The sequence below is a fragment of the Hippopotamus amphibius genome, chromosome 1, assembly GCF_030028045.1.
Source record: "Hippopotamus amphibius kiboko isolate mHipAmp2 chromosome 1, mHipAmp2.hap2, whole genome shotgun sequence".
NCBI lineage: Eukaryota > Metazoa > Chordata > Mammalia > Artiodactyla > Hippopotamidae > Hippopotamus > Hippopotamus amphibius.
In genome coordinates this window covers 234070810-234098772 of record NC_080186.1, presented here as the reverse complement: position 1 = coordinate 234098772, position 27963 = coordinate 234070810, and the positions used below count along the sequence as shown (strand labels likewise).

General features: G+C 45.5%; 1 protein-coding gene across 1 annotated transcript; it reads left to right on the top strand.

The window, feature by feature from the left end:
* The first annotated feature begins 30 nt into the window (after window positions 1-30).
* On the top strand, window positions 31-27963 carry SNX18 (sorting nexin 18). Its single transcript, XM_057743555.1, has 2 exons — window positions 31-1745; window positions 24664-27963. The coding sequence occupies exons 1-2, from the start codon at window positions 140-142 to the stop codon at window positions 24915-24917; spliced, it is 1860 nt and encodes a 619-aa protein (XP_057599538.1). The 5' UTR covers window positions 31-139; the 3' UTR covers window positions 24918-27963.

Here is a 27963-nt window from a genome sequence, read left to right as displayed (position 1 = left end):
GGCGGGCGGCTCCGCGCGGCAGTCGGCGCCGCCAGCGGAGCGGCGCGGAGAGTGAGCGGGCGGGCGGGCGGATAGGCGCGGGCGCCGCCTTCGGGGCTCCTCTCCGCGCGCCGGGGCCGCTCGGGCGGGCGCCGGGGCCATGGCGCTGCGCGCGCGGGCTCTGTACGACTTCAGGTCGGAGAACCCGGGCGAGATCTCGCTGCGGGAGCACGAGGTGCTGAGCCTGTGCAGCGAGCGGGACATCGAGGGCTGGCTGGAGGGCGTCAACAGCCGCGGCGACCGCGGCCTCTTCCCGGCCTCCTACGTGCAGGTGATCCGCGCGCCCGAGCCCGGCCCGGCGGTCGACGGCCCGGCCCGCTACGCCAACGTGCCGCCCGGCGGCTTCGAGCCGCTGCCCGCCGCGCCGCCCGTCGCCTTCCAGCCGCCGCCGCCGAGCACCTTCCAGCCGCCGCCGCCGAGCACCTTCCAGCCGCTGGGCGCGGGCCTCGCGTTCGGCGCGGGCGCCCTGCCGCCGCCGCCGCCGCAGCAGCTGTACGGCGGCGGCTACCAGGCCAGCCAGGGCAGCGACGATGACTGGGACGACGAGTGGGACGACAGCTCCACGGTGGCGGACGAGCCGGGCGTGCTGGGCGGCGGCGCGCACCCGGACCTCGACGGGCCGGCGGCGGCGGCGGCGGGGGGCGTGGGCGCGGCGGGCCGCTACCGCCTGTCCACGCGCTCCGACGTGTCGCTGGGCTCCCGCGGCGGCGCGGCGCCCCCGCAGCACCACGCGTCGGGGGCCAAGAGCTCGGCCACCGTGAGCCGCAACCTCAACCGCTTCTCCACCTTCGTCAAGTCGGGCGGCGAGGCCTTCGTGCTGGGCGAGGCGTCGGGCTTCGTGAAGGACGGCGACAAGCTGTGCGTGGTGCTGGGGCCGTACGGCCCCGAGTGGCAGGAGAACCCCTACCCCTTCCAGTGCACCATCGACGACCCCACCAAGCAGACCAAGTTCAAGGGCATGAAGAGCTACATCTCCTACAAGCTGGTGCCCACGCACACGCAGGTGCCGGTGCACCGGCGCTACAAGCACTTCGACTGGCTGTACGCGCGCCTGGCCGAGAAGTTCCCCGTCATCTCGGTGCCCCACCTGCCCGAGAAGCAGGCCACCGGCCGCTTCGAGGAGGACTTCATCTCCAAGCGCAGGAAGGGCCTGATCTGGTGGATGAACCACATGGCCAGCCACCCGGTGCTGGCGCAGTGCGACGTCTTCCAGCACTTCCTGACCTGCCCCAGCAGCACCGACGAGAAGGCCTGGAAGCAGGGCAAGAGGAAGGCCGAGAAGGATGAAATGGTGGGCGCCAACTTCTTCCTGACCCTGAGCACGCCCCCCGCCGCCGCCCTCGACCTGCAGGAGGTGGAGAGCAAGATCGACGGCTTCAAGTGCTTCACCAAGAAGATGGACGACAGCGCGCTGCAGCTCAACCACACGGCCAATGAGTTCGCGCGCAAACAGGTGACGGGCTTCAAGAAGGAGTATCAGAAGGTGGGCCAGTCCTTCCGTGGCCTCAGCCAGGCCTTTGAGCTGGACCAGCAGGCCTTCTCGGCCGGCCTGAACCAGGCTATCGCCTTCACCGGAGATGCCTACGATGCCATCGGCGAGCTCTTCGCCGAGCAGCCCAGGCAGGACCTGGACCCCGTCATGGACCTGTTAGCGCTGTACCAGGGGCACCTGGCCAACTTCCCCGACATCATCCACGTTCAGAAAGGTAAAGCCTGGCCTTTAGAGCAGACGGTGTGGAATGTGTTGTTCAGGCTGAAAGGTGACTTTGACAGAAATTCCGTTGTCCGTTTCAGATGAGTATCCCGCAGAGCGGGAATCCTGCAGAGATGTGGACAAGCTAGGCGGTGCCCCGAGCGTGGGGAGGGTTGTGGGCCGGTAGCTTCCTCCTTAAAGTATTTCCAGGCGGGGAGTGGGTACCCTTCAGAGAAGGTTCTCAGAGTACTTTTAATGACGGTGCTGTCACTTTTCGAGTTTGAATCGTTGGATAATGAACTTCTGGGATCTGTAATCTTGTGCCTAGGGTAGAATTAGAAGGGGCCCCAAACCATGGTAGGCATCCATTTTTTAGCACTGGCAGTGTCACTTAGCCGTGGGTTTCCGAAAGTGTGGCGATAACGGGGAAAGAATGGATATCTGCAAATAAAGGTAAGTCCTGCTTTTTCGCTTCCCTCCACACCTCTCAGTCCCGGCACCCGTAGACGAATTAGGGTCAGTTCTCTGACGTACTAGCTGGGGCAGCGTAGGAATTTCCTGCACAGGCTTCTTGCTTGCAACCTTTGTAAAATGAGGTAAAAGACTGATTCTAATTTCAGGAAGTTTTAAGAAAATTAGTCTCTTTAAGCTCGGTCCTTTTGAGTTTGGAGTCTATTAACAGACTGAATTAAGAATGTTATCTAGGAAAATGATGTAGGAAGCTACGTAGAATGCCTGGAATCTGAGTATTGTGTCTGAGAGCAGTTTCTGGCATCCCAGTGAGTTAGCTGCCCAGCTGTCAGAGCTTGTTTATTTCCTAGTTGTTAGGGCCCCTAACTGCTGTTAAAGCATTGAAGTTTGCAGATAGTTTTTTTTTATAAATTAGAGCAGTAATGCCCATCTTAATGTTCCTCACTAGCTTGCCTTCTGATAGCATGCCTTGAATGAGGGAGAAAGGGGAGGGGTTGGAGTTCGGGAGGCACCCTTGCCCGTGAATGCCTTCTGTTCCGTGTAGGGGAGGGGGAAGAGGGAGTCGCCTAACCACCTTCCTGAGGAGGTGGAAACCGCCTTGGGCCATCAGGTCTGGCCTTTGGTAATGAGCTGCTCCCCGCCCTTCCATGTGGGCCAGTCCCTATATGAACAGCCCTGATCTTTGACCTGTTCTTCCTGGTATTGAACTAAAATTTGTCTCTCTTGATTCTCTTTCTGTTCCTGGAACCAAACCAAGTAAGTCTGTTCCTCATCAACGTGTCAGCCCTTCAGACCTTTGGGAACAGCAGCTTCCTTCCCCTTCCAAGTGTGTGACAGTCTTCTTATTCACCGAAAGGGGGGGGGGAGGTTCCTTCAGACACGTTGATTGTGGTGTTGCCCTTGCTAAAATGCACCACCCCAGACACCTGCAGTACTAGTTTTAGTAGAGAACAGTACCTTTCTTGGCATTTTACATTTCGTAAATGCAGCGTAAGGTGGAATTAGCTGTTTGAGCAGCCATAAGGCTTCTGACCTGCACTGAACCAGCATTTACCTTCCCTATGCCTTTATTTACATTCCATTGTGTTACATCAGTCTAGACCCTGGTGTTGGCTGCTCTTTTAAATGTTTCTGTAAGTTTATGCAAATTTTTGGTAAATGGTTGAAAGGGTGGAGCCTGGTGCAGACTCCTGCAGCCACACACAGGTGACTGGCTACTACGGGTGGCATCCGTTCATTCACTGGTGTTATTGTCATCAGACCACACATTCAGCCGTGTCAAGTGCTCTGCCATCAAAATTATTTATTAGAAAAGGTGTGATGTCTGCTCTAAGGTCTGTTTTGAGTTTATATGCAGTCTGTTAAACCATGTACATAATTTTTTGTTTTAACCCTGGAACTAAAATTGTTTCCTGCTGGGATTTGAAAAACTTCCTTCGTTAAAACCAGTACCATTTTTACGTTGTTTAAACAATTCAGGGGTACTAAACATAATCTTTAGGAACTTCAGAAAGAACACCAGTTGATGTTCAACATAGATTGTTTCTGCCGTAGCCTTGGTGTGTAACATACAGGGAGCCAGTGTCCCTAGATGACACGTCTTTAGGATGTACTGCCATTTAAAGCTATAGTGTGCAATACATAAGGCTAAAAGCATTTGTTTACAGACAGCATTTATCAAGGATGCTAGCATTGGCCATTTTTAGGAATGCAGATGAGCTTTAGCCAGGCTAAAGCTTTTTGAACATGTTCTAGATGTTCACATGGTTGTAAAGAGCAGCTCAAACACTCCCACCCCCCACCCCCACTACACAGTTGCTGTTGGAATGAATCTTTCTTAGTCCGAGCACTTGGGGATTTTGTTTACAAGTTGTTTTTTCCTCCATGGTCTCAAAGCATAATCATATCTAAGGGCTTACTGTGACTTTTGAGAAGAGAGCCCCCCAAAAAGTGAAAATCTTTAAGCAGTTTATACAGTCTTTTGTTGTAAGTATTTGGTCCAAAATTTATATTTCAACTTGGGAGTAATCTAAAAATTGAAAATATTTGTTTCAACTCTTAAATATTCGTTGTTTACAGTAAGAGAAAAGCAGTTTCACCACTTTTCATTTTATATGTTCTGATCATGTAGTAATAGACCCACATTCACTTGAGTCAGAAAATGATTAGAAAGTGCTTTTTAATTACTAAAGCAGTTAAGAAGGGGAGTTAATTAGCCTAATGTTCCTGTCCTTCCCCCGCCCCCAATCCCTGGGGGAAAGGACAGGAACGTTAGGCTCCTCTGAGCCTTTTTCTTATCCAGGAGACTGCTGCCGTCAGCCAGCTCTTCCAGCGTTTTGGACCTGTGCGGTTCCATGCTGAGTCTGCAAGCCACATGTGTCTATTTAAGTTAGTTAGAATAGAAAAAAAGAAAATAAAATAATAACATAAAATTCAGTTCCTTAGTCACACTAGCTATATTTCAGATGCTTTATAGCTAGCGTCTATCACATTGGGCAACAGAGATAAGGAATATTTCCATCCCTGCTGCAGGTTCTAATTGGACAGTGCTGAGCTGGACCGTTGGCCATAGTTTAACTGTCAGTCCTGTCATAAATTTCTCCAGCAAAGTGATGATCTTGTCACATACTTTCCAGATAGTTTGCTTTTTTCTTGGTCATCACCTGCATGCCCTCTTCATGTAGGCTTAGGTGATAAAAAGTAGGAGGGGAAACAGGTCCTGCTAGATCCCTCTCTGCAGAACTTCCCAGGCACTCAACCACTGAGTAATATTTCTGCAGTGTGAGGCCGTCCACCTGCTTTGCAGCCTGCCTTCATGTCCCATTCAGAAAATGCCACTGGTCTCAGGATGGACCTCTGAGGCTGGTGAGGAACCAGCTCCAGAAGGAGGGTGGGAAACTCAAATGCTCTCAGATGTGGTGGACTGAGGTTTTCTGGCTATACTTAGTACTGAAACCATGGCTTAAACTTAATCATGGTTTTAGTATAACTACTTTCTGCAACAATGAGGAGAGCCTTGTGCTTCCTTCAGCGAAAAGGGAATGCTAGAATACTGATTTTTTTCATTACCTGATGATGTCTTAGATAAACAGACCTATTTTGGTTTCGGGGAGTTGAGTGTAGGAAGAAGGCAGTTTGCTGTGGTCTGAAGTACCGTAGGTGAAATTCAGAACCTGCGTGAATTTTCTTCATATTCTGCTTTGTCATCACAGGAGTCCTTAAATTCTTTGCTCATGGGCAGTTCATTGATCGTGACCAACCAGTCTACACAGACCTATCAGGGAGCTTTGCAACCTGGTGGTCCTGATTTTCTTCTCTTGAAATGGCAGCCTTTTATCCTCTCCCTCTGCGTGTGCCTCTGTAGTGCCGACCTTGGTGAGGTTGGGGTGGCTAGAGTATATTTCATTATCAGTTTCCTATCAGTTTCCTAGCATGTTCAGTTCTGGTTCCAAAGATATGATTAACGTCTAATATTTAACGAAGCTTAATCTGGATGGCAGCGAGTCATGGTGGTTTAAAAGCTTTAGGCTTATCTCTTGGGGAATGTTGCAAAAGGGAAAGACTCACGTTAGATGATGAGAAATGTTGGTTTCATCTTCATTTATGAATCTGGACTCGATAGCCAGAGGGAGTCCCTTAAAGGGAAAGAGAAAAGGTATAAAATCATGTAAAGGCGATTGGTTAGTAAAACGCAGTCTGAGTGTGTGAAGTGGGGATGCAGAACTAGACAAAGAGGCATTCTTGTTTTCTGTACTCGTAAGTTAAGTACGCGGGGGCTACTTCACTGCCGTCTGCAGATGTTCCAGATGGAGCCTTCTTTTGAACAAAAAACAGCCCTGGGACCTCAGGAGTGGTACACCAGTAGTGGGTCTGTCAGTCTTGTGGGGTAGAATTTCACCATTGTGCTTCCTTTCAGCATGGGGAGGGTGGGTCTGTGTCCCCCAGATGTTAATTAAAGATAGCCAGAGTCCCAGCGGGGCACTTGAGGTGAGGCTGGGCCACCCTGAGCCCTTCCCTCTCTGCTCCCCATTCTCCTGTGGCTAAAAATAGCCCTGAGCGGGTGGTGCCAGGAGTACAGAGAGAAGGTCTAATAAGCGGGCTGTTTACAAGCTCATCCTTATTTTGAAACCTCTGGGCTAGAAACCGAGGTCATTCGTCTATTTTCCTTTAGCCCCATCTTAGCTGCACCCATTTCTCCTCTCCCCTCCTTCCACCCCCAGCTATTTTTTAAGGAGACTTCAGTTCCAGCCTTAACCTTTGGCCCAATCTGTATTTTCTTAGTGAAGACAAGGTTACCTTTGGGGCTTTTGTTATAGATGACTGAATTCCTTGGTTAAACTGTCCGTGTGACTGGCCACAGCTTTGGTCCCGATCTAGGTGGAGAGACTGCTCGCATCAACCCTGTCATTGGTTTCTCTGACTTCCTTTGTGAGCCAGGAGGCGCAGTCTGTAAGGCTGGTCACCACAGAGCCCTGAGAGTCCTCCCACCGCTGAGGACTCTTGGACTCAGCTGGACTTTCCTCTTTATTCAGAAGTTGTCATCCGCACAGGTTCCTGTGTGGATTTCCAAAGACTGTGTGGAACCCAAACAACCCTTACAAACGTGACACTTTTCTTAAGCTACATTCCTTCTTTGCTGAATAGAAATCTGCTGTATTGTCTCTCAGAGTGTTTTAAAACCAAAGTTTAATATCCAGTTGGATTTAATTTGCCATCTATTTATGACAATCTCACACACACACACACACACACACACACAGCACAATAATGCTTAGCTCTGTTTAGAGAGACTGCACCTGCAAGACTGGTACCATTTGTCATCCCATAAACCTGTACTTTTTATAGAGCACAGACTCGACTCATGTCTGCAGGAGAGATGGACAGGACTCTGATCCTCAGGGAGATTTTGTTGTTGTTGTTTTTATATATTTATTTATTTATTTTGTGCTGCATTGAGCCTTCATTGCTGAGCTCGGATTTTCTCTAGTTGTGGCCAGTGGGGGCTACTCTTCGTTGTGGTGCGCAGGTTTCTCGTTTTAGTGGCTTCTCTTGTTGCAGAGCACGGACCCTAGAGCGCACGGGCTTCAGTAGTTGTGGCATATGGGTTCAGTAGTTGTGACTTCCAGGCTCTAGAGTGCAGGCTCAGTAGCTGGGGCACACGGGCTTAGTTGCTCCATGGCATGTGGGATCTTCCTGGACCAGGGCTCAATCCCGTGTCCCCTGCACTGGCAGGTGGGTTCTTAGCCACTCTACCACCAGGGAAGCCCCTCATGGAGTTTTTTGTTTTTTTTTAATTTTATCTCATGGCCACGCCGTGTGGCATGCGGGAGCTTAGTGCCCCGACCAGGGATGGAACCCGTGCGCCCTGCAGTGGAAGCGCAGAGTCTTAGCTGCTGGACCCCCGGGGAAGTCCCCTCAGGGTGTTTTCTGACCAGTGGCAGAGAAGCTGTGTGCTGGGTTGCTGAGAGCTCCTGGGGCCACACAGAGGAGGTGGGGCCGGCCCGGGTCTGACAGCGAGCTGAGTCGGTCCTGGAGCCCTGCAGTCTCATCACGGTGGGCCAGCCTGGCGTCTGGACAACCCGCGTGTGACGTGAGGGGAGTTTTGGGCAAACTGGTTTAACCTCTGTAAGCTTTATTTTCTCGTTGACAAAGCGGGAACACTTCCTCCCACGGTCATCATGAGGATCAAATGTTATGGTTCTTAGTAGCTGCTCACTAAACACTTGATTTTGCGAAGTAAAAAGGTACTTTTAAAATGGGAGGTACTCTCCCCTGAAAGACAATTCCAGGGATCTTCTCATCCTTCCTGGTGGCCTTTTACCACCAGAGCTGCAGGCAAAAGTATACAACGCCAAGGAGCCATCGGTATAACAGTTGAGTATTGTATTTTCATGCGGCTCTCCTGTATTGCACACCAGTAGAAATGGTAACGGAGAAATAAACGTGGGTGTTATTGGAGTCACCAGTTTGCTGTTGTTCATGTTAAGGAGTTGATGTAAATTGTCTCCTGTCAGCCTCTCTCCTTCTCCAAATTACTTGTGTCCTTGCACAAAGCACTGGTATTTCTGAGCTTTAGTTCCCTTATCTGTAAATATGAGTTTCATGATTTTCTAGGTATTCTTTTGTTGGTTGACTTTAATAACATCGTTCCTGCATTGAACATAAAATACTCGTAAGTATGTAATGAACATTTCGACGTTGTTTCAGGCTAGTTTCAACAGCGTTCTATGTGCTTATGTGACTGTGTGATCTAGGAGCATGAAAATCCTTTATCAGTTGACATGAAAGAAGAGTCATGCACGTTTAGTTCAGATCAGCAAACACGCATGCAGGGCTTTCCCTGCCAGGTGTGCGAATGTGAAAGTGGTGACTGCCTGGCCTCCTGCCTGTGGGTGAGAGCTCCCAGGTGTTCCAAAGCTGAGGTGTGTTGGGTGCTGGAGCAGCTTCCCTCTGGCCCCAGTGAATGTGTAATTGATAGCGTCATCAAAGAGAGAAGCTGTGATGGGTCTTTTTCCCTCCTACAAACTGTACTTCACTTTGAGTTCTAAATACTGTCTCCTCTCCGGAAGTAGAACCAGTCTTGTATTGTTGGCCTTGTATTTGTAGCTTGTTTAAACTTCAGTGTGGACAAGTTTTAGTCCACGTCACTTCTACTCCTTTTCTTAGAACTTTGTCTCTCTCACTATGATGTGACTTTTCTGTTCTGATTAAGAAATTTCATGTGTTATTTAGTGGTTAGGTGGGGAGTTTAACATCATTTGGCTTATTCGTGGCACTTTCTGAAAGATAAACCAAATTTTATGCAACAGATATTTACGTGGCCATCATAGGTCAGGCGCTGTTAAAGATGCTAGGGTTGCAGCAACAGTCAAAGCAAAGCTCACCGCCCTTGCGGAGTTTACACTCTAGCAGGATGGAGACACAAGGAAAAACACACAGTAAGGAATTATAACGTACATCCAAGTGTGGTAAGTGTTGGGGGAAAAAAATAAAAGTGGGACAGTTCAAGTGGGCGTGGGGAGGCAGGAGGCAGGACGAAGTGCGTATTGAAAAGGATAATCACTGGGTCCTTGTTGAGAAGGGGAGATCTAAGCCGAGGCCTGGAGGAGGTGAGGGAGTTAGCCAAGCATGTGGGGAGAGCTTTTCAGGCAGAGGGTGCAGCTAGAGCAGAGGCGCTGGTGTGGGTGTGTGCTGGGCAGGCTGAGGAACACAAGGAGGCCAGGTACTTGGGGCTAAGAGGGTCTGAGTAGGGGATGAGGTCCCGGAAGTTTCGACTTACAGAGCTTTATAGGTCATTGTCGGAATCTGGAGTAAAAGCTCCAGTGAGAAGGGAACCACTGCAGATTTTGAGCGAAGGAATGATGTACCAGTAGACCTTTGAAGGTCTTAGTCCAGTTGCTGTGTTGAGAATAGAATGGGGAGGGGCTGGGGGGCCAAAGGTAGGAGCAAGGGGACAGTAATCTAATAGTCCAGGTGAGAGATGATGAGACAGCGAGGAGGGTCCCACTCTAGGTGTGCTTTAAAGATAGAATCAGCAGGTTTTCCTAAGGGATCAGATGCGGCACCTGAGAGGAAGAGGAGTCATCCGGGTGACTGGTTTTTGGCTTCGGCAGCTGGGATGAGGAAGGCTGTGAGTGGCACAGAGGTGGGGATGAGCCGTCAGGACTTGAGTGGCATCCTTTGAGATTGATAGGCTCCTGTGTTCTGCCCACATCTCCCCCCACCCAACACATGCACAGTCAGGCCTCAGATCAAGTTCTCTTATTGGAGTATCCCAGCCCTTTTCCAGGTCACTGTCGCTGATACAATGCTGGTGTGCTGGGGACTGTACGTTGCTTGGTGAGTGTGTGGGGGGCATGTTCTTATGTTCCTCTAGTATGGAGTTCCACTGTTTTGTACATGCATAGTACGTACCTAATGGATGCTTGTTCAATTAATGAAGTAGGTACTCCCGTAAGTGCTTCTTGGTTGATTTTGAAATAGATTTCTTCTGTGATTGATAGAATGTTTTTGTTTTTCTGTTTATGTGATGATGGATAGCAGGGTTTAAAAGTGTACAGGAAATAAAGATTGGGTATAATTTATGGGTGAAGTCATTAGCATGTGAGCGATTTAAAAGTCTTAGACTGAAGCATCTACAAAATGACTTTCCAAAATTCATTGGCGGGGGAGGAGAGGAAGTTTGAAAATGCTTTATTTTATGTGCCAGAAAAATTAATATTATGTACCTCAGATTTCACTTTATATTGATTCTTGGTGTTTAAACTTGTATATCATACACTTCTTTCCTCTTTGGTAAGCTTTCACGATCATACTTTTACTGGCATCCCTTTGGCTTAATTCAAAGCGTGTGATCCAGAGTGGGGACATTCACCTTGTTGAGTGACTTGAATACACAAAGCACTGAGCGTGGATGTGGAGCAGGAGGTACCTGCCCTCAGGGAAGATGCAGTTCCATGAGGGAGGGAGGATGTGTGTGTGTGCAGAAAATTGAAATAGGAGGTAGTTGTAACTTAGTGCCTGTGTAATAAGAGTGTGTGGGCGTCCAGCGGATGGAGAGTTGCTGTCAGCGGTGTTAGAGTTTTCGGCGGTAGCATTGGTTTTCCCTTTGAGAGATAGTCGTGTTTTGGCTTTTGGAGGAACATCGATGGAAAGTGCATGGTTGATCTTGGGAATACTTTAGGATGGGTTTGATAAGCATATAAAAGCTGATAGGCTGCATGCCCAGGGCTCAGGTCAGTGAGGGAGGCGGACAGGTGAGCCAGCTGTCACTATACAGCGTGACCCATGCAGTCATGGGCTCGTGCCGTGGTGCGAAGTAGGACAGGGGAGGTGTGATTAAGTATGGGCAGTGAATGGGAGCGTGCAAGGGTGGCTTCTCCCAGTCCCAGTCTAAGAGGAGTTTTGAAAAGCAGTTGCAAGTTTGCCTGGTTGGCAGAGCAGGGAAGGGCATTCTGGGCAAAGGGAACCATGTGTACAAAAATCAGGGACTAAATCCTGGGTTCCTCTCACAGCCAGCTGTACATTGGGCCCCACCCTGGACCTGTTGAATCCGAATGTCAGGAATGTCAGGAATGTCAGGAATGGGTGGCCTAGACATTGATGTTCTGAACAAAGGTCCCCGCGTGATTTTGACGTGTTGCTGGAGGTGATGGGGAGAGCATCGTGGAAGATCAAACAAGGGTATTGATGTGATCGGGCCTGCACTTTATTATTATTATTATTTTTTTTGTATGGGGGCCTGCACTTTAGATGAACAGGTCCTGGAGACAGGTGTGAGGGGTGGCTCGGGTTGGGGCAAGATGGGAAGTTCTTGCAATGATTCAGGCAAGACATGACGAAATCCTCAACTGAGGCAGTGTCTGTGGGGGTGGGGACGAGGAGACAGATGGGCTGTCTGCCAGCAGGAGTGGGGCAAGGGACAGGGAGGCGTATCAGGTGACCTGCACACTAGAGCCTGTGCAGCAATCAGTGAAGATGCTTGGAGCTCGAGTGGCGGTCTGCACACCACAGCCTGCGGGTCACACCCACCCAGGTGCCTGTTTGTTTATAGCACTGGAGCTAAGGATGCTTTACATTTTTTTAAATGATTCCATTTTTAATGGTTACGTAAGCCTCCATTTTGCCTCGACTTGCAAAGCATCAAATATTTACCATCAGACCCTTAAAGAAGATGTTTGCTAACCCTTGATTTGGAGGTGAAACAGGTGAGGGAGTTGGTGTATGGGTAGCTGGTGCTTCCCTTTCTGAGTGTTTACTATGTGAGCAGCAGTATTCCGGACAGTCACATGAATTGTGTCTAATTCTATTCGGGAGTGGGTGTGACGGCAGGGTGATTGTGAGCCTGGACCACAGCCACGTGGGGCTGAGTTCCCACCAGCAGCTGCTCTCAGCCTCAGTTTCTTTGTGTGTAAATGGAATAACCATTTTCTATGGCAAATGTCTTTAAGCATTAACTATTAGCTATTGTATTAGTTTGCCAGGTCTGCTGTAAAAAATTACCACAAACTGGGTGGCTTAAAAAAAATAGAAGTGTATTCTCTTGCAGTTCTGGAGTCTAGAAGTCTGGAATGAAGGTGTCGGCAGGGCCACACTCCCTCCAGAGGCTCTAGGGGAGGATCCTTCCAGCGTCTGGGGTGTGCCGGCAGCCCTTGCTGTTCCTGGCCGGTAGTCTCATCACTCGTCCCTGCCTCCATCTTCACCTGGCGTTCTCCCTGTGTGTCCCTTCGTCTCCTCTTCTTTTAAGGGTAATAATCACGTCGGATTTAGGGCCCATCCTGATGCAGTACAACCTCACCTAAACTAATTACATGTGCAGAGACCCTGCTTGCAAATAAGGTCACTGTGACAGTTTCCAGGTGCATGTGCATTTTTAGGGCGAGATACTATTCAACCCAGTACAGTTTTAACTCCCCCATTGGGTACCTGTGAAAGCCAAGGCTCCAGGAAGTTAAGTGATTTCCAGGATCACACAGCTAATCAGGAAACTCAGGATTTGAGCTCACTTTTCACCTTGACCTGGATCCGTAGTCCTCTTTATATTACAGTAAGTACTACGTCTGCTAGAAAATTGAGTTTTATCTGTAGGCAGTCAGCAGCCACTGAAAGTTTGAAACTGAAGAATGACACCTGAATCATGGCTTTCTGTGCCAGGCCTGATGCTTCACGTTTCATATGCTTTGTATCCATTTAAACCTCATGGGAGATTTTGAGGTAAATTCTCTCTTTATCCCCACTTTGCAGACAGGAGATGAGCTACAGAAACCTACCTGTGAGCTCTTGGAGGTGTCCTTCACCCGAGTGCAGCCTGGTCCCCAGGAATCTGCTCCTGTGGGCCGAGCACAGACCTGCAGAGGCTTGTTAGTAGGCTCGGCTCCAGGCGGGCTTTGAAAGAGCAAGTGAACTGGATACACCTGCCAGGGAGAGTGGTAGGACTGGGTGAGGGGTAGCTCTCTGGAGGAGTCTAGAGTTACCTTTGAAGTTTTAAGTTTGGGTGACTGAAAGTAGTGATGCCAGAAATAGAAATAGGCAGGTTAAGAAAAGGAGAAGGGTTAGAGGGCAAGAGAAGTAATGGGGCTGAAGGGAGTCTTAGAAATCCTATTTTCTGGTTTTTTTATTATACTTAGTTATATTGACATTTGAGATTTTCACAAAGGCCCACCTATTGCCTACAGTGAGACATGTTTAAATACTAGTAAATGTCAGCATGGGTAATCTATAAGTTTTCATGTTTTTTGAGTTGTATTTCATGGCTGTTTTAACATGATATATTTCTAGGTGCTTTGTTTGGGCTTTAGTTGGTTATTTACGACTAGTTCAGGGAGTCCAGGTATGGCTAGAGTAGAGACTCATAGCTAGTGGAAACTTGGTCCCTGCCAGTGTCAGGAAGCAGGAACACCCCAGGATCAAGAGTGTTCTTAAGTTTAAAGCAGCTGATTTAGGGATTGTCCCCAAAGCTTATTGATCCGTAAGTGATGTGACGCGCCAGTCATAGTGGCCACCGCGGACGGCACTAAGGAAAGCAGTTAGTGCTGGGCTGCTCACCACTTAGTACCCCCGTAGCTTAAGTAGCAGTTGGTAACACCAGGGTGTACAATTACAATTCTAGAGTTATCAACTCAATGTTATTTGAGAAGCATACTTGAAAGAAAGAGATTCTTTGAAAGTATTATTCTAACTGTAGTGTGCAGCAGTCGGGGCAGTCAGGGGTCCTGGCTCTGGGCGTGTAGCTCCCGTCTCCCTGGTTTCTCTTCTGAAGGGCAGGTGCCTCCTCACTCTCTTCCTGCCCCAAAGAGAGGGGCCTGTCTGTGTAGCAGCTTCTCTCTTAGGTTTATTTTAGCTTGGGCCTCCCTTTATCTTCTTAGAAAAAAAGAAACTAAGGTTTAACCTCTGGTTAAAGGTAGTTTCCAAAGTAGACTTTTCTTAGCTACAGGTGTGTTTTGTGGTATGTCACAGGTCATTTAAATCCAGAGTGCTGGCAGCTTGCAAGCATATCTAATGCCACTTTTTTTGTACAGACCAATATCCATGCAGGTATATCAGGAAAAAAAAAGAATTAGGAAATTAGGAACTGTGAACCTCAGGCATCAACTGTATTCTCTGAATGTAAACCATTATATGGATTCTGTTTTACAACATCCGTTTTTTTTCAAGTTTTATTGTATGTTCAGGATTATCAAGGATATTCTTCCTACCTTTTATTATGATTCTGTGGGTATAAAAATCTTTAAGAAAAAAAATGATACATGCTTTTCTTTTCCTATTCTCAAATTTTAAAGTCTTTATATTTGCTTGGCCATAGGCAAATCAACATTTTCACCATTGTATCCAACTCTTCTGAAATAAAGACACTATTTTTACAGAATTCTCTTGACTCTATTACCCTAGTATCTTTATCACATATTTAATATTCAACATAAGCTGAAACACAAGAATGTTTATTACATATAAAATTTCCTAGCAGTGAACAGCCTATTTTACCAAATGAGCCACAGGAGAGATAATTATGTGATTTCCCTCTTCATTTTTGGAACAAGGTGAGCTGTGTGAATGTATGTACATAGTGAACAAAAGTAATCAAATGTTTTAAGATGTGATACATTCAGGTGAATGCTTTCATTCATACTAAATGTCACTCTGCCCTTACACTTTTGGTGATTGTTTAATGAAGCTATAAGGACTGCTTAATTAGGATATAATAATGCTTTTACGTAGGACAGACTACTTCTTATTGTACCTTCAGGACCAAACCAAGGTTAGAGGCTTGAGTGCTTTTTTTTCTTTTTTAATTATTTATTTATTTATTGGCTGTGTTGGGTCTTTGTTGCTTCGTATGGGCTTTCTGTAGTTGTGGCAACCAGGGGCTACTCTTCGTTGTGGTGTGCAGGCTTCTCATTGCGGTGGCTTCTCTTGTTGCAGAGCACAGGCTCTAGGTGCGTGGGCTTCAGTAGTTGTGGCACCTGGGCTCAGTAGTTGTGGTTTTCAGGCTCTAAAGTGCAGGCTCAGTAGTTGTGGCGCACGGGCTTAGTTATTGCGCGGCATGTGGGATCTTTCTGGACCAGGGCTCGAACCCATGTCCCCTGAGTTGGCAGGTGGATTCTTAACCACTGCACCACCAGGGAAGTCTGAGGCTTGAGTTCTTTTTTTTTTTTTTTTTTTCAAATTAATTAATTAATTTATTGGCTGCATTGGGTCTTTGTTGCTGAGCATGGGCTTTCTCTAGTTGTGGCGAGCAGGGGCTACTCGTCATTGTGGTGTGTGGGCTTCTCTTTGCAGTGGCTTCTCTTGGTGCAGAGCACGGGCTCTAGGCTCGAGGGCTTCAGTAGTTGTGGCACGTGGGCTAAATAGTTGTGGCTCGTGGGCTCTAGAGCACAGGCTCAGTAGTTGTGGCGCATGGGCTTAGTAGATACACGGCATGTGGGATCTTCCCAGACCAGGGCTCGAATCCACGTCCCCTGCATTGGCAGGTGGATTCTTAACCACTGCGCCACCAGGGAAGCCCAAGGCTTGAGTTCTTTAAATGATTAATTTTTTCATCATCAAGCAACCAGATTTTTGTTGTTATTGTTTCTTGCAACTTATTATCCTTGTCTCGACCCTCTTCTCTCCTTTTAGAATGACTCGGGTGTTCCCTTTGTGAATTGAAAGTGAATTTTAAATTGTATCTTTGAATTTTGATAGTTCTCGGCTCTAGGGATACTTAGTCCCTTCAAAAAAAATTGCTTTCACTGATTTGACCTCGGTAGTCTTAGTTGTGCCCTCCAGAGTTTATTAATGTGGTCCAAATCTGGAGCCCACTTAGTGGAACTTGATGCAGGAATAGAATTTTGAGGGCCTGGAGGTGGTTCAGGGGTTGCTTATCCTGAGATGAGGCTTCTGGAGGGCTTGGCATGCTGTGCTGTGTTCCAGGGCTGGTCCGTGGGGCTTTGAGATCTCGGGAGGAGGCAGCTCAGTCCGGCAGGTACAGGGAACTAACTGCGTGGGTTGGGAAGTTGGGCAGACCCAGGTTCATGTGCAGCCAGTGCCTCGTAAAGTTACTTAACCTTGCCTAAGCTTCCTGTCCACCTCTGAAAACAAGAGCCATCATTGCTTTTCTTTCAAGTTTTAAAGAAAAGAAAATGAGGCACGTGGGGTGCAGACCACAGCTTTGCATAGAGCAAGTGCTCACGTGGGACTGTCTTGCCTGGATGGACAGCCATCCTGCTTGTGTTACGTGGATGTCGGCCTTTGTTTTTTTGAGCCGTTTTACTCAAAGAAAAAGAGAGAGAGAAAAAAAAAAGCAAACATTGGAGCAGAGAAGGGAGGAGAAGGAGGAATCAACAAGTAGGTGGGTGGAGACCAAAAGGAGGAAGGGGAAAGAGTTCATGGGGAGTTAGCAGGGACCCAGAGGGGTGGGTACCAGTGATGAGAGGATAAGAGCAAAATAGGCCGTGTTGACCAAATTAGCATTTTCTTTCAACATTTTCCATGTAGGAGGTAATGAAGAAAAACAGGTCTAGTCCAGTCTTGGGCAACTTCTGCGCAGCTGTCCCTGTGCCCTTCAGCCTGTCTTCTATTCTGTCCCTCGCACCAAGGACAGGGCCCTGGGAAGACAGAAAATCTAGTTTATGTTTTTGGCACATTCATAGTTTCAAGATTAAATAAAGTGCTTGCTTTTGCCCTTTTTTTTTTTTTTAAGGGAGAAAATGTAGCCTTTGGATCCCTGTTGCTTAGTGACTGGGCCGTTTGTATAATTGCTCTGAGGAGGGACAAAGCATGTTGAGAATAAGAGATTTAGTTGAGGAAACGAAGGCAACGTTCAGGTGCAGAAACTGGTGGGTTGAGAGGGTTTGGAGCAGCAGGCAGGCCCTAGGGGCCTGAGGAGGTGGGGGAGAGGACCTCAAACCCGGGAAAGGGGCCGGACAACTGCAGCTGAGTTTAGGGCCTCCCTGGTTAAAATGCCTGCGGCACTACAGTGTGTGAGGGGTTTTTTGTTTGTTTGTTGTGTTTTTCTCCCCATGTCTTGTTTTGCTGGGTGAGAAGTTGCCAGGAAAGTGCTTTCTCTCTGCACATCAGAAGGAAATGATACAGCAGAGTGTAGTGTGCTGTGACTGTATTTGCTAATATACTTTAGTTCAGCTCACAGTGGGTTCTTAACATCTGCTGATTGACTAGTTGACACCAGAGCTTCACTGCTCCCATTTTAGAAGAACCAAAATGGCAGTGAAATGCTTCCTGAACAGTTTCACTGATGTACATAATTTAATGGCATGCTGTGTACGTAATGTGATGCTTTTGAAAATGGTGCTGACTTCCTGGATTGTAATTAGTCTATAGAATGAGTTTGAGTTTGAGCCCTTAAAGGTTATAATATTAATGAACTTTGCCATATGATTGATTTCTTTATGTGTAATTGTTTTGTGTTCACAACAAACGTGTCATATCATTGCTCTGAAATTGAATGCATGTGGATTATGAAGCAGGATGCTTGTTCCAGCCTGCACATGCCTTAAAGCTGTGCACCACTGGTAAGATATCAAGAACGTGGTTGGAGAGGGGTGGGAGTGAGTTTTAGGACATGAATTCTGCTGGGTTTGGTGATGGGGATGGGAGCAAAGTGCCTTTCTCTGAGCTTGGGCAATTGCAATAAGTATAAAAATGAACCTGTTAAAAATTTTTCATGTAGCGAGTCAGCTAAGAATGCCAGAGGAGTCTGGGAGATTTTGTTAATAGCAGGTCCTAAAGCAAAGCTGAAATACTGGTTTAGTTTTCCTTTTACCTCTCCAAGCGTGGAAAGGGAAAGGACCCTTTTCAACAGAGTGGAGCAGAGGCCCTGCCTGGAATGTTTTATGTGGGAAATGGCAGGGCTGTCAGGCAGGTAGGAAGGGCTGGTTCTTTGTCAAGAATTAGCTGTGGGACTTTGGACAAGTCACTTCACCTCTTGCTAGAGAGACTGAGAAAGCTGTACCCAAAACTCATCTAAGGCCTTTATAGGGCATTGAACAGAAAAGAAAAAAACCCAAAAAAACAAACACACAAAAAACTGGGACCCAACTCTGCCCTTCTCACCGAGGAGTCAGCTCTCCTGGCTTCTGCAGTGGGTACCTTGCCAGGATGGAGTGATGGATGAGAAGGAAGTTCCCAGGGTTCCTGCTCCACCCTTTGGAATAAAGGCTGAGGGTGACCAGTTCCTGAGTGAACTCTCTATTCTAGGGAGAAATTTTAATAATCTGTCCAGCTGATTTAGTAATTAGGTTGAGTGCTCGGCTGCACATTCCTTCTCAGTCTGTAAGCCTTTTTAGGAGGCGCTGTGTCTGGGTTCCTTTCTGCCTCCCCCCACAGAGATTCCCCGAGGAAGAAACACCTGAAGTGTGTCCAGTTCAGCCCGGTGTCCTGAACGGGAGCTGGGTTGCTTTTGCCTGTTTGGGAGCACAGTCATGAGTGTGGTGGAAATGTATTGCCCCACTTTCATTAATACTTTTTCCTGTGCTTCACATACACTTTAAGAATTTATTTTCAGTTGTGTAACTTCAGGAGGCTGCACTATTTTTCATGTTACCTTCTTGTTTTTTTCTCTTTTTTTTTAATGAAGAGTATAATACTGCTGTGTATTGTCAGCCCCTTATTTAATGTCAGAATTTAATACTTGCCTCCATTTTCCTTACATAATAAAATCTTATTCTGCCCATATATTATTCCATATAATGTCTGTCTTTTAGCCTGAGAAACGGTTTTATAGTTATGGACTTACATTCCCATTCTAAAATGTGTCTCTCTCTGATTCCCTCCTATTTTTAATTTTCTTTCATTTTGAAACCATTGCCCTACCCATGAGTATTATGGGGTCTTTTGTTTAATCCAACAGCAACCACTTTCCACCTTATGCTTTATTTTATAATTTCTCTCCCTTATTCTTTGATTTTCCTTTTCTGTTATGGAAGCAAGGTAGCAATGTGTTGTTTATGAGAGGAGAGAGGGGATAGATTCCTCCTCAATTAGCCACTTAAAAAGTACAGGTTTTAAAAACCCTTGCCTGTTTTTGTATTGATTGCATGATAAAAATGTTTGTTCCCTTTGTTCTTTAGATTCTGAGCCATGTTTTTAGCTTTTATTTACGCTCCTCTTGGGTTTCGTAAAAAATGCAGTTCAGTTGAGAGAATACTTAAAATATGCTGTAATGCTTTGTTACAACTCTGCACTTGGTTACATTGTATCTCTGCAGTTGCTTTTTAAGCTACAAATTAATTGTTTAAGATATCCTAGAAGTAGCAAGTCTGTAGAGATCTAACTCTGCTCCAATAGTTTTCTTTCTCCGACTCTCACTGCTTAGAAGCTAAACCTGATTGACAATGTGACTATCTCTGCCTTTCTTGTGATATGTAATATTTTAAATATGAAAACGTGTGAAGCATAGACGTGTGTACAGATCATTCCCAGTTTGAGAATCGGCAAACTGCGAGAGTATCCCATTTGTGACAAAACCCAAGTCCTAGTTCTATTACTTAAACTATTTTACTTACATCTAACCAATGTTTGTAGTATCATTTCTATTGGAAAAATATGTTCCCACTTTGATCTTGAGAGAACCCAGAATTTAGAAGTGCAGTGGGTAGAAGTGGGGTAAGAGGGAAGCTTCAGGGAAACTCCAGAAAGTATTAAGTTGGCCAAAAAGTTCATTCAGGTTTTTCATAGGCTGTTCTGGAAAACCCAGATGAGCCTTTGGCCAACCCGATAGCTCTGTTTGTCAATCCCCAAGTGTTTAAACCCTTGCTGTTTGTTTAGATGGATAGCTTAAGCTGTTTAAAGGATGCCACTTTTTTTTCCTGTTTACTCTCTGACAGTAAACCGGTTAATTAACTCCCATAATTAGCTTATTGAATGACTTGACTTTATCTTTCTCATAAGAAAGCAAACACACTAAACCCCTAGTGTTTGTTAAAATGTTTAGGAAACACTCACCAGAGGGTTGTGAGATGAATATTTAAAAGCAAGATGGTTTTATTCTAAAGGAAATAATATTTGAAACTTTGAATAATATTTTACAAAAATAACTTACTTTTGGGGGGGCTTGTGGAAGGTCTTTCAGGTTTTCATCCTGAACTTTAACAGCCAGCTTCTTAGAGAAGACCTGGGCTGCTGTCTCAGCTCGGCAACTCTCATGATTTTTCAAAGAGTATATTGCTATTGGCCTGTTCTACTGGTAATCATTTTTTTCCTGAAGGTGGATCTGGGGGTGAAAATCAGTTTAGCTACATTTTAGTTAAAAGAGGTTGTTGTTTTCAAATGTGCTCTAAATTCATGGGTCCGGTTTTGTGGAGACATGATCTTCCTGGATTACACCTGGCACTCACGCTTCCACCAGAGTCTGCACGTTTATAGAGTGCTGTTTAATTCCTTCATGCGCTCTCTTGTATAGATCTTTAATGATTTCAGGCATATAAATCTTGTCGCCTCAAAAAATAATTTGAGTCCCTAAAAAAGGAACCATGTCTCTCTTTAAAAAACATAATCTTATATCCCCTTCTCTTTCCTTGCTACTTGCAATCCTGAAGCATTATGCTAATGGATTTGAATTGCATTAAGTGTGTTGAAGCAAAATTCCAAGTGAAATTGGCCTTTGGGTGCTTACTCTCCTCAGTGGTTTATTCTGTCCTTCTTAATTTGCAAAATAAAGTAATTTTTTGCTGGGATGTCCAACTGCACTAGAGTAAACAAAGGCAAAGCCCATCCAGGGACTGTATGTTACTATTTTTGGTGGTAGTTGTTTTTTTTGGCTGTGTTGGGTCTTCGTTGCTGCACATGGGCTTTCTCTAGTTGCGGCGAGTGGGGGCTACTCTTCATTGCGGTGCACGGGCTTCTCACTGCAGTGGCTTCTCTTGTTGTGGAGCATGGGCTCTAGGTGCATGAGCTTCAGTAGTTGTGGCACGCAGGCTCATTACTTGTGGCTCTCGTGCTCTAGAGTACAGGCTCGGTAGTTGTGGTACAGGGATCGAACCTGTCACCCCTACATCGGCAGGTGGATTCTTAACCACTGCACCACCAGGGAAGTCTCAGGTAGTTCTTCATTTATATAATTTTCCAGTAGGATCTACGTTGACGGGGGCTGGGGGGAGGCCCCCCTCCCCCAAGTAAGTTTGAGCCTTAGATTTCCAAAATAATGAAACATGTGCTGCTTTTTCAATTTTTTTTTTGTGGCACCCTAATCATATGCTACAAAGATTAGAAAATCAGACATCTTATAAATATTAAAAGGCTTTGCAGGTACAATTAGTGAATTGAATGAGGTTAGTAAGATTCCAGAGGGAATTTTCAAAACCTGTGTGGTTTATTTTACATAGTTACAAGATCTTCTGATTTGCACGTCAGAATAAAAGCCAGGGACGTGCAAGGAAGGTGAGAAGGGAGAAGGGCAGTTGGGGAGCCCCAGCCCTGGGGCAGGGGGTGGCTGGGGTCAAGGGCAGGAGAGGGAATAGCTGATCCTCAGTGGCCCAGCCCTTATCCCCAGCACCTACTCACCAGCACCCACCTTGCTTTTTTGCTTCTTCAGGCTCCAGGGTCTTTTCTGAATATCTGTAATGTTTGCTTTGAAGTCAGTTGTGCATTCAGATCCCATCTCCTCCGCCTCTTACTGGGTTACCGCTGACTTTGACTCACAGAGGTTGGGTGGCTTTCTCAGGTTCCTGGTTGTAAAGTAGCAGTCATGTCTGTTGCACAGGAGCAGCAGGGTTGGAGTTGGTGCGCGGAACGCGCCTGGCGTGTATTGTGACTGTTTTTGGCAGTCACCACTTACTGTCACCTCTGCCTGCTCCCTGCCTTGCCCCCCCACCCCCGTCCTCAGCACTGCCTGGCGCGCAGCAGGTCCTCCAAGCGTTTCCGTCTTGGAGAAAGCCATATTCCGCTCCTGTGAGAACTCCATGCTCTGTGGTCCTGTGTCACATCGTGTCATGGTTGTGTGCCTGTCCTCAGTGTGCTTTGCAAGGTGGCTTCCGCAAGAGCTTCTAGAGGGTGGGGACTCTAACACCTTCTTGCGTCCCGCATGCTAGCTCTGTGCTCTACACGTTACACCCTCCATAAATGTTGGTAAATGACCTGAGATTTTTGCCCCAGAGCCCAACCGTTTGGGGCTCTGTGTTATTTACTAAATAAAGTTTTTGTTGGGAGAAAAGTGTGTCTTAAGTTCTCAGCTCCTTTAGTAAGTACACTCAGAAAGCTTAAAGGTGTGAAATGCCAAAAGGTCTTCAGGCCTTGGAGAGATGTAATACTTGTCCTGTGTCCAGGAGTTTTGAAAGTGTCCAGTGTGATTCAAGCTGTGAAAACTTCAGGCTTGTGCACTTGTAAACTGGTGTCGTGGGTGCATGTGTGCAGTTCTGTGTGGCAGAATATGCTTTCTGAGAATATGGCCATCTCATCTGGAGTCTGACAGGCTGCAGGGGCGTTGACACTGGCACAGCTCAGGGCCAGGCTTCCGAGCTCCTCTGTTCTGGACTCTAGTAACTAGAACAAGTAATACCTTCAGTGTGTTCCCAGTGCAGGCCACAGCGGCTGCACAGCTGCCCCGCTGCCTGTCCTGCGTGTTTACGCAGGAGGCTCGGCCCCTCGGCCCCCAGTCACATCAACAGTCAGATCTCCTGAGACTTTGCTGTCTTGCCTTCTTGTTTTCTCTTTCTCTCAACCATTTGAAATATAAATTTTATAATTTTATATTCTCAGCCATCTTTTTGAAACTTTTTTCTTTGGTTTTTTAGTTTTCTATCTCATACTTTCCTGGTCTCTTCAACTTTTATATATAAACTGGGGCTGGATACGTGTGCAAATATAATGAACATAAGTTTGCTACAAAAAATTATTTTCTCTCTCTGAGGGAGAGCGCTTTTTCTCTGTTTAGTATGAGACCACAAGCAGGCAGGTTTCACTGCTTCCCGAGTCCTGTCCGCTATGGGGGAAATGTTAACAGGACAGCATTTTCAGGGTGACGGGCTTATTAGGGGATTGCTCAGAGGTCTTCCTGCAGCTGTGTTAACACAGACAGCACCACCACAGTGTGGTCATGGGAGAAGCAGAGTGTTCTCTTTGCTGCAGGGCTCTCCTGCTTCTCAGGTAAAGATCTTCTTTAGGATAAATAAATGAAAATATACATACATACGTATGTATCTACAACATCTCTTGTCAGTGGGCTTTAATTTCTCAGGTCTTTGAGCTGTGCCAACCCCCCCCCCCCCCAAAAAAAAAAACCTAAAACAAAACACTGTTTAACCTCTAAGAGTTTTATTTAATACCAGGTTTACTCTATATTATTTTGTAGATTTGAAGAAGTTTAGATATAGGGCTTTTCCCCTGTATATTTCAACATTAACTAAAACTGAACATTTCTACAACAAAGTTGCTCAGCTTCCCCACTGCCTCCTAAACAGGCTACCCGTCCCCTCCATAGCATCACCATGTCCGCAGACCACCAAGCCAAATGTCCTAGATGTTTCTCTCATCTTTCATTGTGGTTTAGTAGAATGGTGCCATGTGGAGTTAGGAAATCTGGATTCTTGAGCTGGCTGTCCTCAAGTGATTTGAGCTTTATCATTTTTAAGAACCCATGAATAGTTTTCATTTTTCCAACCCCCTAAGCATCCTCAGCCTTTTGTGTCTTCATATGACTATGCTTCTAGGGGAGGGTTGCCCTCATGTGGCACCTGCCACAGAGACCATCCTCTTCCCTCCCCCTTACACACACACCCTCTGGTGACATTTCTTGACTAGGATCTATGACACCTCTGGCTTCATTCCCAGATCATCATTAGGGCAGATTCAAAACTCACAGATCTTTACAGCCTCTAAAGAAAAGGAGGCAAGGGACTTCCCTGGTGGTCCAGTGGAAGACTCTGAGCTTCCACTGCAGGGAGCACGGGTTCGATCCCTGGTTGGAGAACTAATATCCAACACACCATGCAGCGTGGACAAAAAAAAAAAAAAAGAAAAAGAGGTAAACTTTTACTTCACAGGGCCATTATGCTGTGGGTATGGGTCTCCTGATAGAACGTGGAATCAGAACCAGGCATGCCTGCAGTAGTCTCCTCTTTATAGATGACTCTCTTAATATATGTGTATATAATGGGGTCACACCTTTTCTCTTAAGAATGTTAAAACTGCAGAGTTTCTTAGTTTGTCTTTTTAGGGGCAATTTCTTGCAGTTTGTCGTCTGTCGTATATAGTATTTCTGCTTGGAAGAGATGAAACATGCTATAGCTACTTAGTCAATGGCAGCTAGTTTTGCTAAGTGAAATTGCAGCAATGGAGGTGTTTTCAGAAACTTTACCAGATTTCTTCTTTTTAATAAGTAATTATAGTCACCCCTTTAAATGCCAGAGGACTTGAAAATAGTTCAGGCAGGTGTTTATAATGCCCAACATTCTACTTACTTTGTAGCTGTACCACTGGGATACATATATATTTTTTAATTAATTTCTTCTTCTTTTTTTTTTTAACTACAGGAGCTCTTACCAAAGTAAAGGAGAGTAGGCGACACGTGGAGGAAGGGAAGATGGAGGTCCAAAAGGCTGATGGCATTCAGGATCGCTGTAACACTATTTCTTTTGCCACTTTGGCTGAAATTCACCACTTCCATCAAATTCGCGTAAGAGACTTTAAATCACAGATGCAGCATTTCTTACAACAACAAATAATATTTTTCCAAAAAGTGACGCAGAAGTTGGAAGAGGCTCTTCACAAATATGATAGTGTTTAATGACTGGACGTTGGATTGTGGACTTTTTTTCAGTTCAAGGATAATTTCTACAGCAGAATAAAAACTGCTATCAAAGAGCTATTGCCAACTATCAGCAGTGGTACAAGGATGGTTTTGTGTTCAACTGAAACTGGGCTGAATATGTGATTATGTAGGAAAGCAACAGTTAATATGGTTATATACTAGAAACAGTACCACACATTGTAACTAAATTATGCTATGTATGCCTACACTACCATTGTAACTTTTGGATTAATGATTATACTATTTGCCTTATTGCTTTTTGAAGTATGGGTATTTTAGTGCATACTTTGTAGACCTCAAAACCTATGAAGGGTCTCAAAGAAGCTGGCTGGGTAAAAGCCTGCTGTGGATGCCTTTTTACTCTCCTAGATTGGGATTACCTAAATTCAACCTATTCTCTGTTTACAAACTCCAACTAGAGCAGCTCTGCGACTTTGTGCCTTTAGACTCTTGGTTTTTCATTTCTCCACCCCCCCCACTCCCTTTTTAAAGTAACCACAACTTTTCTGATTGAAAGAGTGAACGGCCAGGGCACATAATGACAAACTGCTGGGACCCTCCTGTGGGTGCTGGGGGCCGGGTGGGGCGCTCCGCCGTCATCAGCTTGCCCCGCGGAGTGTGGTCTGCTGGTGCGTGCTGGCGGGCACAGCGGAGGGAGACCCGTGGTCAGCTCTGGATGTGCTGTCTGCTAGGGAGGAAGATGGTGCCACTCTGTTCCCTTAGGTGCTACAGTGGCATAGCCTCTTCACCCAAGTGTCCTGGAGACTTGGTGTGGAGGTTTCATCGAACGTGTCTTACAACCCGGAGAAGGAGGCTGATCAGCTGGGGACAAGAGCACAGAATCAGTGACAACACACGCTCGGTTTTAATTCTTAGGAGGGTTTTCTTTTCTTTTTTTTTTAAGCGTGAAGATTTTCTTTTAATATTCAGTGTGGTTTTTTTTTCTTTTCTATTTTTTTTTTTTTGTTAATGGATCTACACTGTTAACTGATTGAGACTCCACTGTGATTCACTCGTTTACTTAATCAAAAACTTTTCAGGGATGTCTGTAAAATTCAGTGTTATATGTGATGAAAAGTAGTGTTGGTTGAACTAAGGAGGGACCAGAAATAATTTCTACTATTCCAAATGCTGATGGAAAAAAGTAATTGTTTTTGTTGTTGTTGTTGTTGTTGTTTTAAGTATTGATAAGCCCCCAGGACATTTAACCTTAAAAATTACTTTAGGTATATTCTTTTATTATTATAAGGGAAATACAAATGGCTGGTAAATACCAAAAAGATTCAAAAGCAGCTTAATTTAAAAAGCACAAAGAGATTCTGGTTAGAAATGCCAAAATCTCAATGTTTTTATAGTTGCTGAGCTCAGTAGTGTGATTCTTGAGTTTACAGATTTAGAAACTGTCACTGAAAGGTTAAAGTATCTGCTGTTTTTAATGAAGTCAAACTTGTGCTGCCTCAGAAATCCCTGGGTATTAAAATGGTAACATAGAAGTAAAGAGGTCAGTTTGATATGTTGGTGAGTCACATTCATTAAAGAAAAGGGCCAGTTTGCAGATAGTCATACAAAGAGAAGGTTATTGAAATGATTACTCAACAGCACACTTACTCTAAAAAGTAATCTCACATGGGTTGCATTTTTAAGATCAGAGTATGATAATTTTGATCAAAATTTTATACCTTAGGTACCTTAGAGCCAGATTTAACATCACGCGGCTTTGTCTCTACTACCGACATGTGGAACTATCAGCAGATATATTGTTCTCTAAAACATAACTTTCTCTTGTTGATTGCAAAATACAGTTCTATAAACAAAACCCATATATATAGATAAATGTTAATTTTATTGCAGAAGTTTGGAGATTACAATGATAGCATTTAACTTAAGTTTGAGTCTGTATTGGAGAAATAAGCACTATGCTTTTCAAATGATTGGGAAATCAATTTTATTTGCCTCCTTTTTTGACAGTGGTTTGATTTTTGTTTGTTTGTTTAAGTAAAAATCACTAAACTTGTGCAATGGTAGCATGGAAATTATCTGAGGTGTCTTGTATGATTGTGCTTTGGCCAGGGTGGACATAGCTTAAATTATAAAAACTAAAGAACAAGGAAGTATAAGTTCATGCTGCCTATTTAGAAGAGAACCCGCATTCTTCATAACTATGTAACATTATAATGTCACTGATTCATAAAGGGTTTAAGTTAATTCTGTGGGGTAGGGCACCCGAATTATTAGTGTTCATTTTCATCTAAGAGCTTTATATCTCTAACGTTCTTGGTCCTATTGAAACATTTCAGTATACAAAAATACTGCAGTGTTGATACCCAAGAGAAAAGCCATCATAACGTGTATGCTGGTCACTATGGTCAGTGTGGTACAGTTTTTTAAAATAAACTATCATGCCCTTCATGCCATTATTTGTCTTTATTTCTGTAATTTATAATTCAGATATATGATGTGTTTAGAACAGGAGGGCGTGCACTTGAGCCTGGTTTGCTATAGAGACAGCGTCATTTGTGTGCTGTAACTATGATGCAGCGGGACCCTGTTACTCTTCTTGGCTCCTGTATCTGAAGCTACAGTTTAAAGCTGGGAAAAGGGAATTCCCTGGCGGAATAGTGGTTAGGACTCTGAGCTTCCCCTGCAGAGGGCCTGGGTTCGAGTCCTGGTCAGGGAACTAAGTTCTGTAAACTGCAAGGCGTGGAGGGGGGAAAAAAAAAAAAGGACCAGGAATAAGGGAACACATTTGAAAGTGAAACAGAAAGTCAGTCCCGCATTGGCTTGAAGAGTCGTAACTGGGATTTTCTTGGGCTTCACTGATACAGTTGTTTTACATTTATTCATGACAATACAGCAGATTCTTAAATGCCTGTTTTTAATTGTCTTGAATTTTGCTGCTGTTCTCATCAGTAAGGACTTGAAAAAATGTTTTAGTCTCTCAAGTCAAGCATGTAAAGTTCGTGTATAAACCTTTAAATATTCTTTACTAAGTTCACTTTTTCTATTCACTTACTAAGTCATT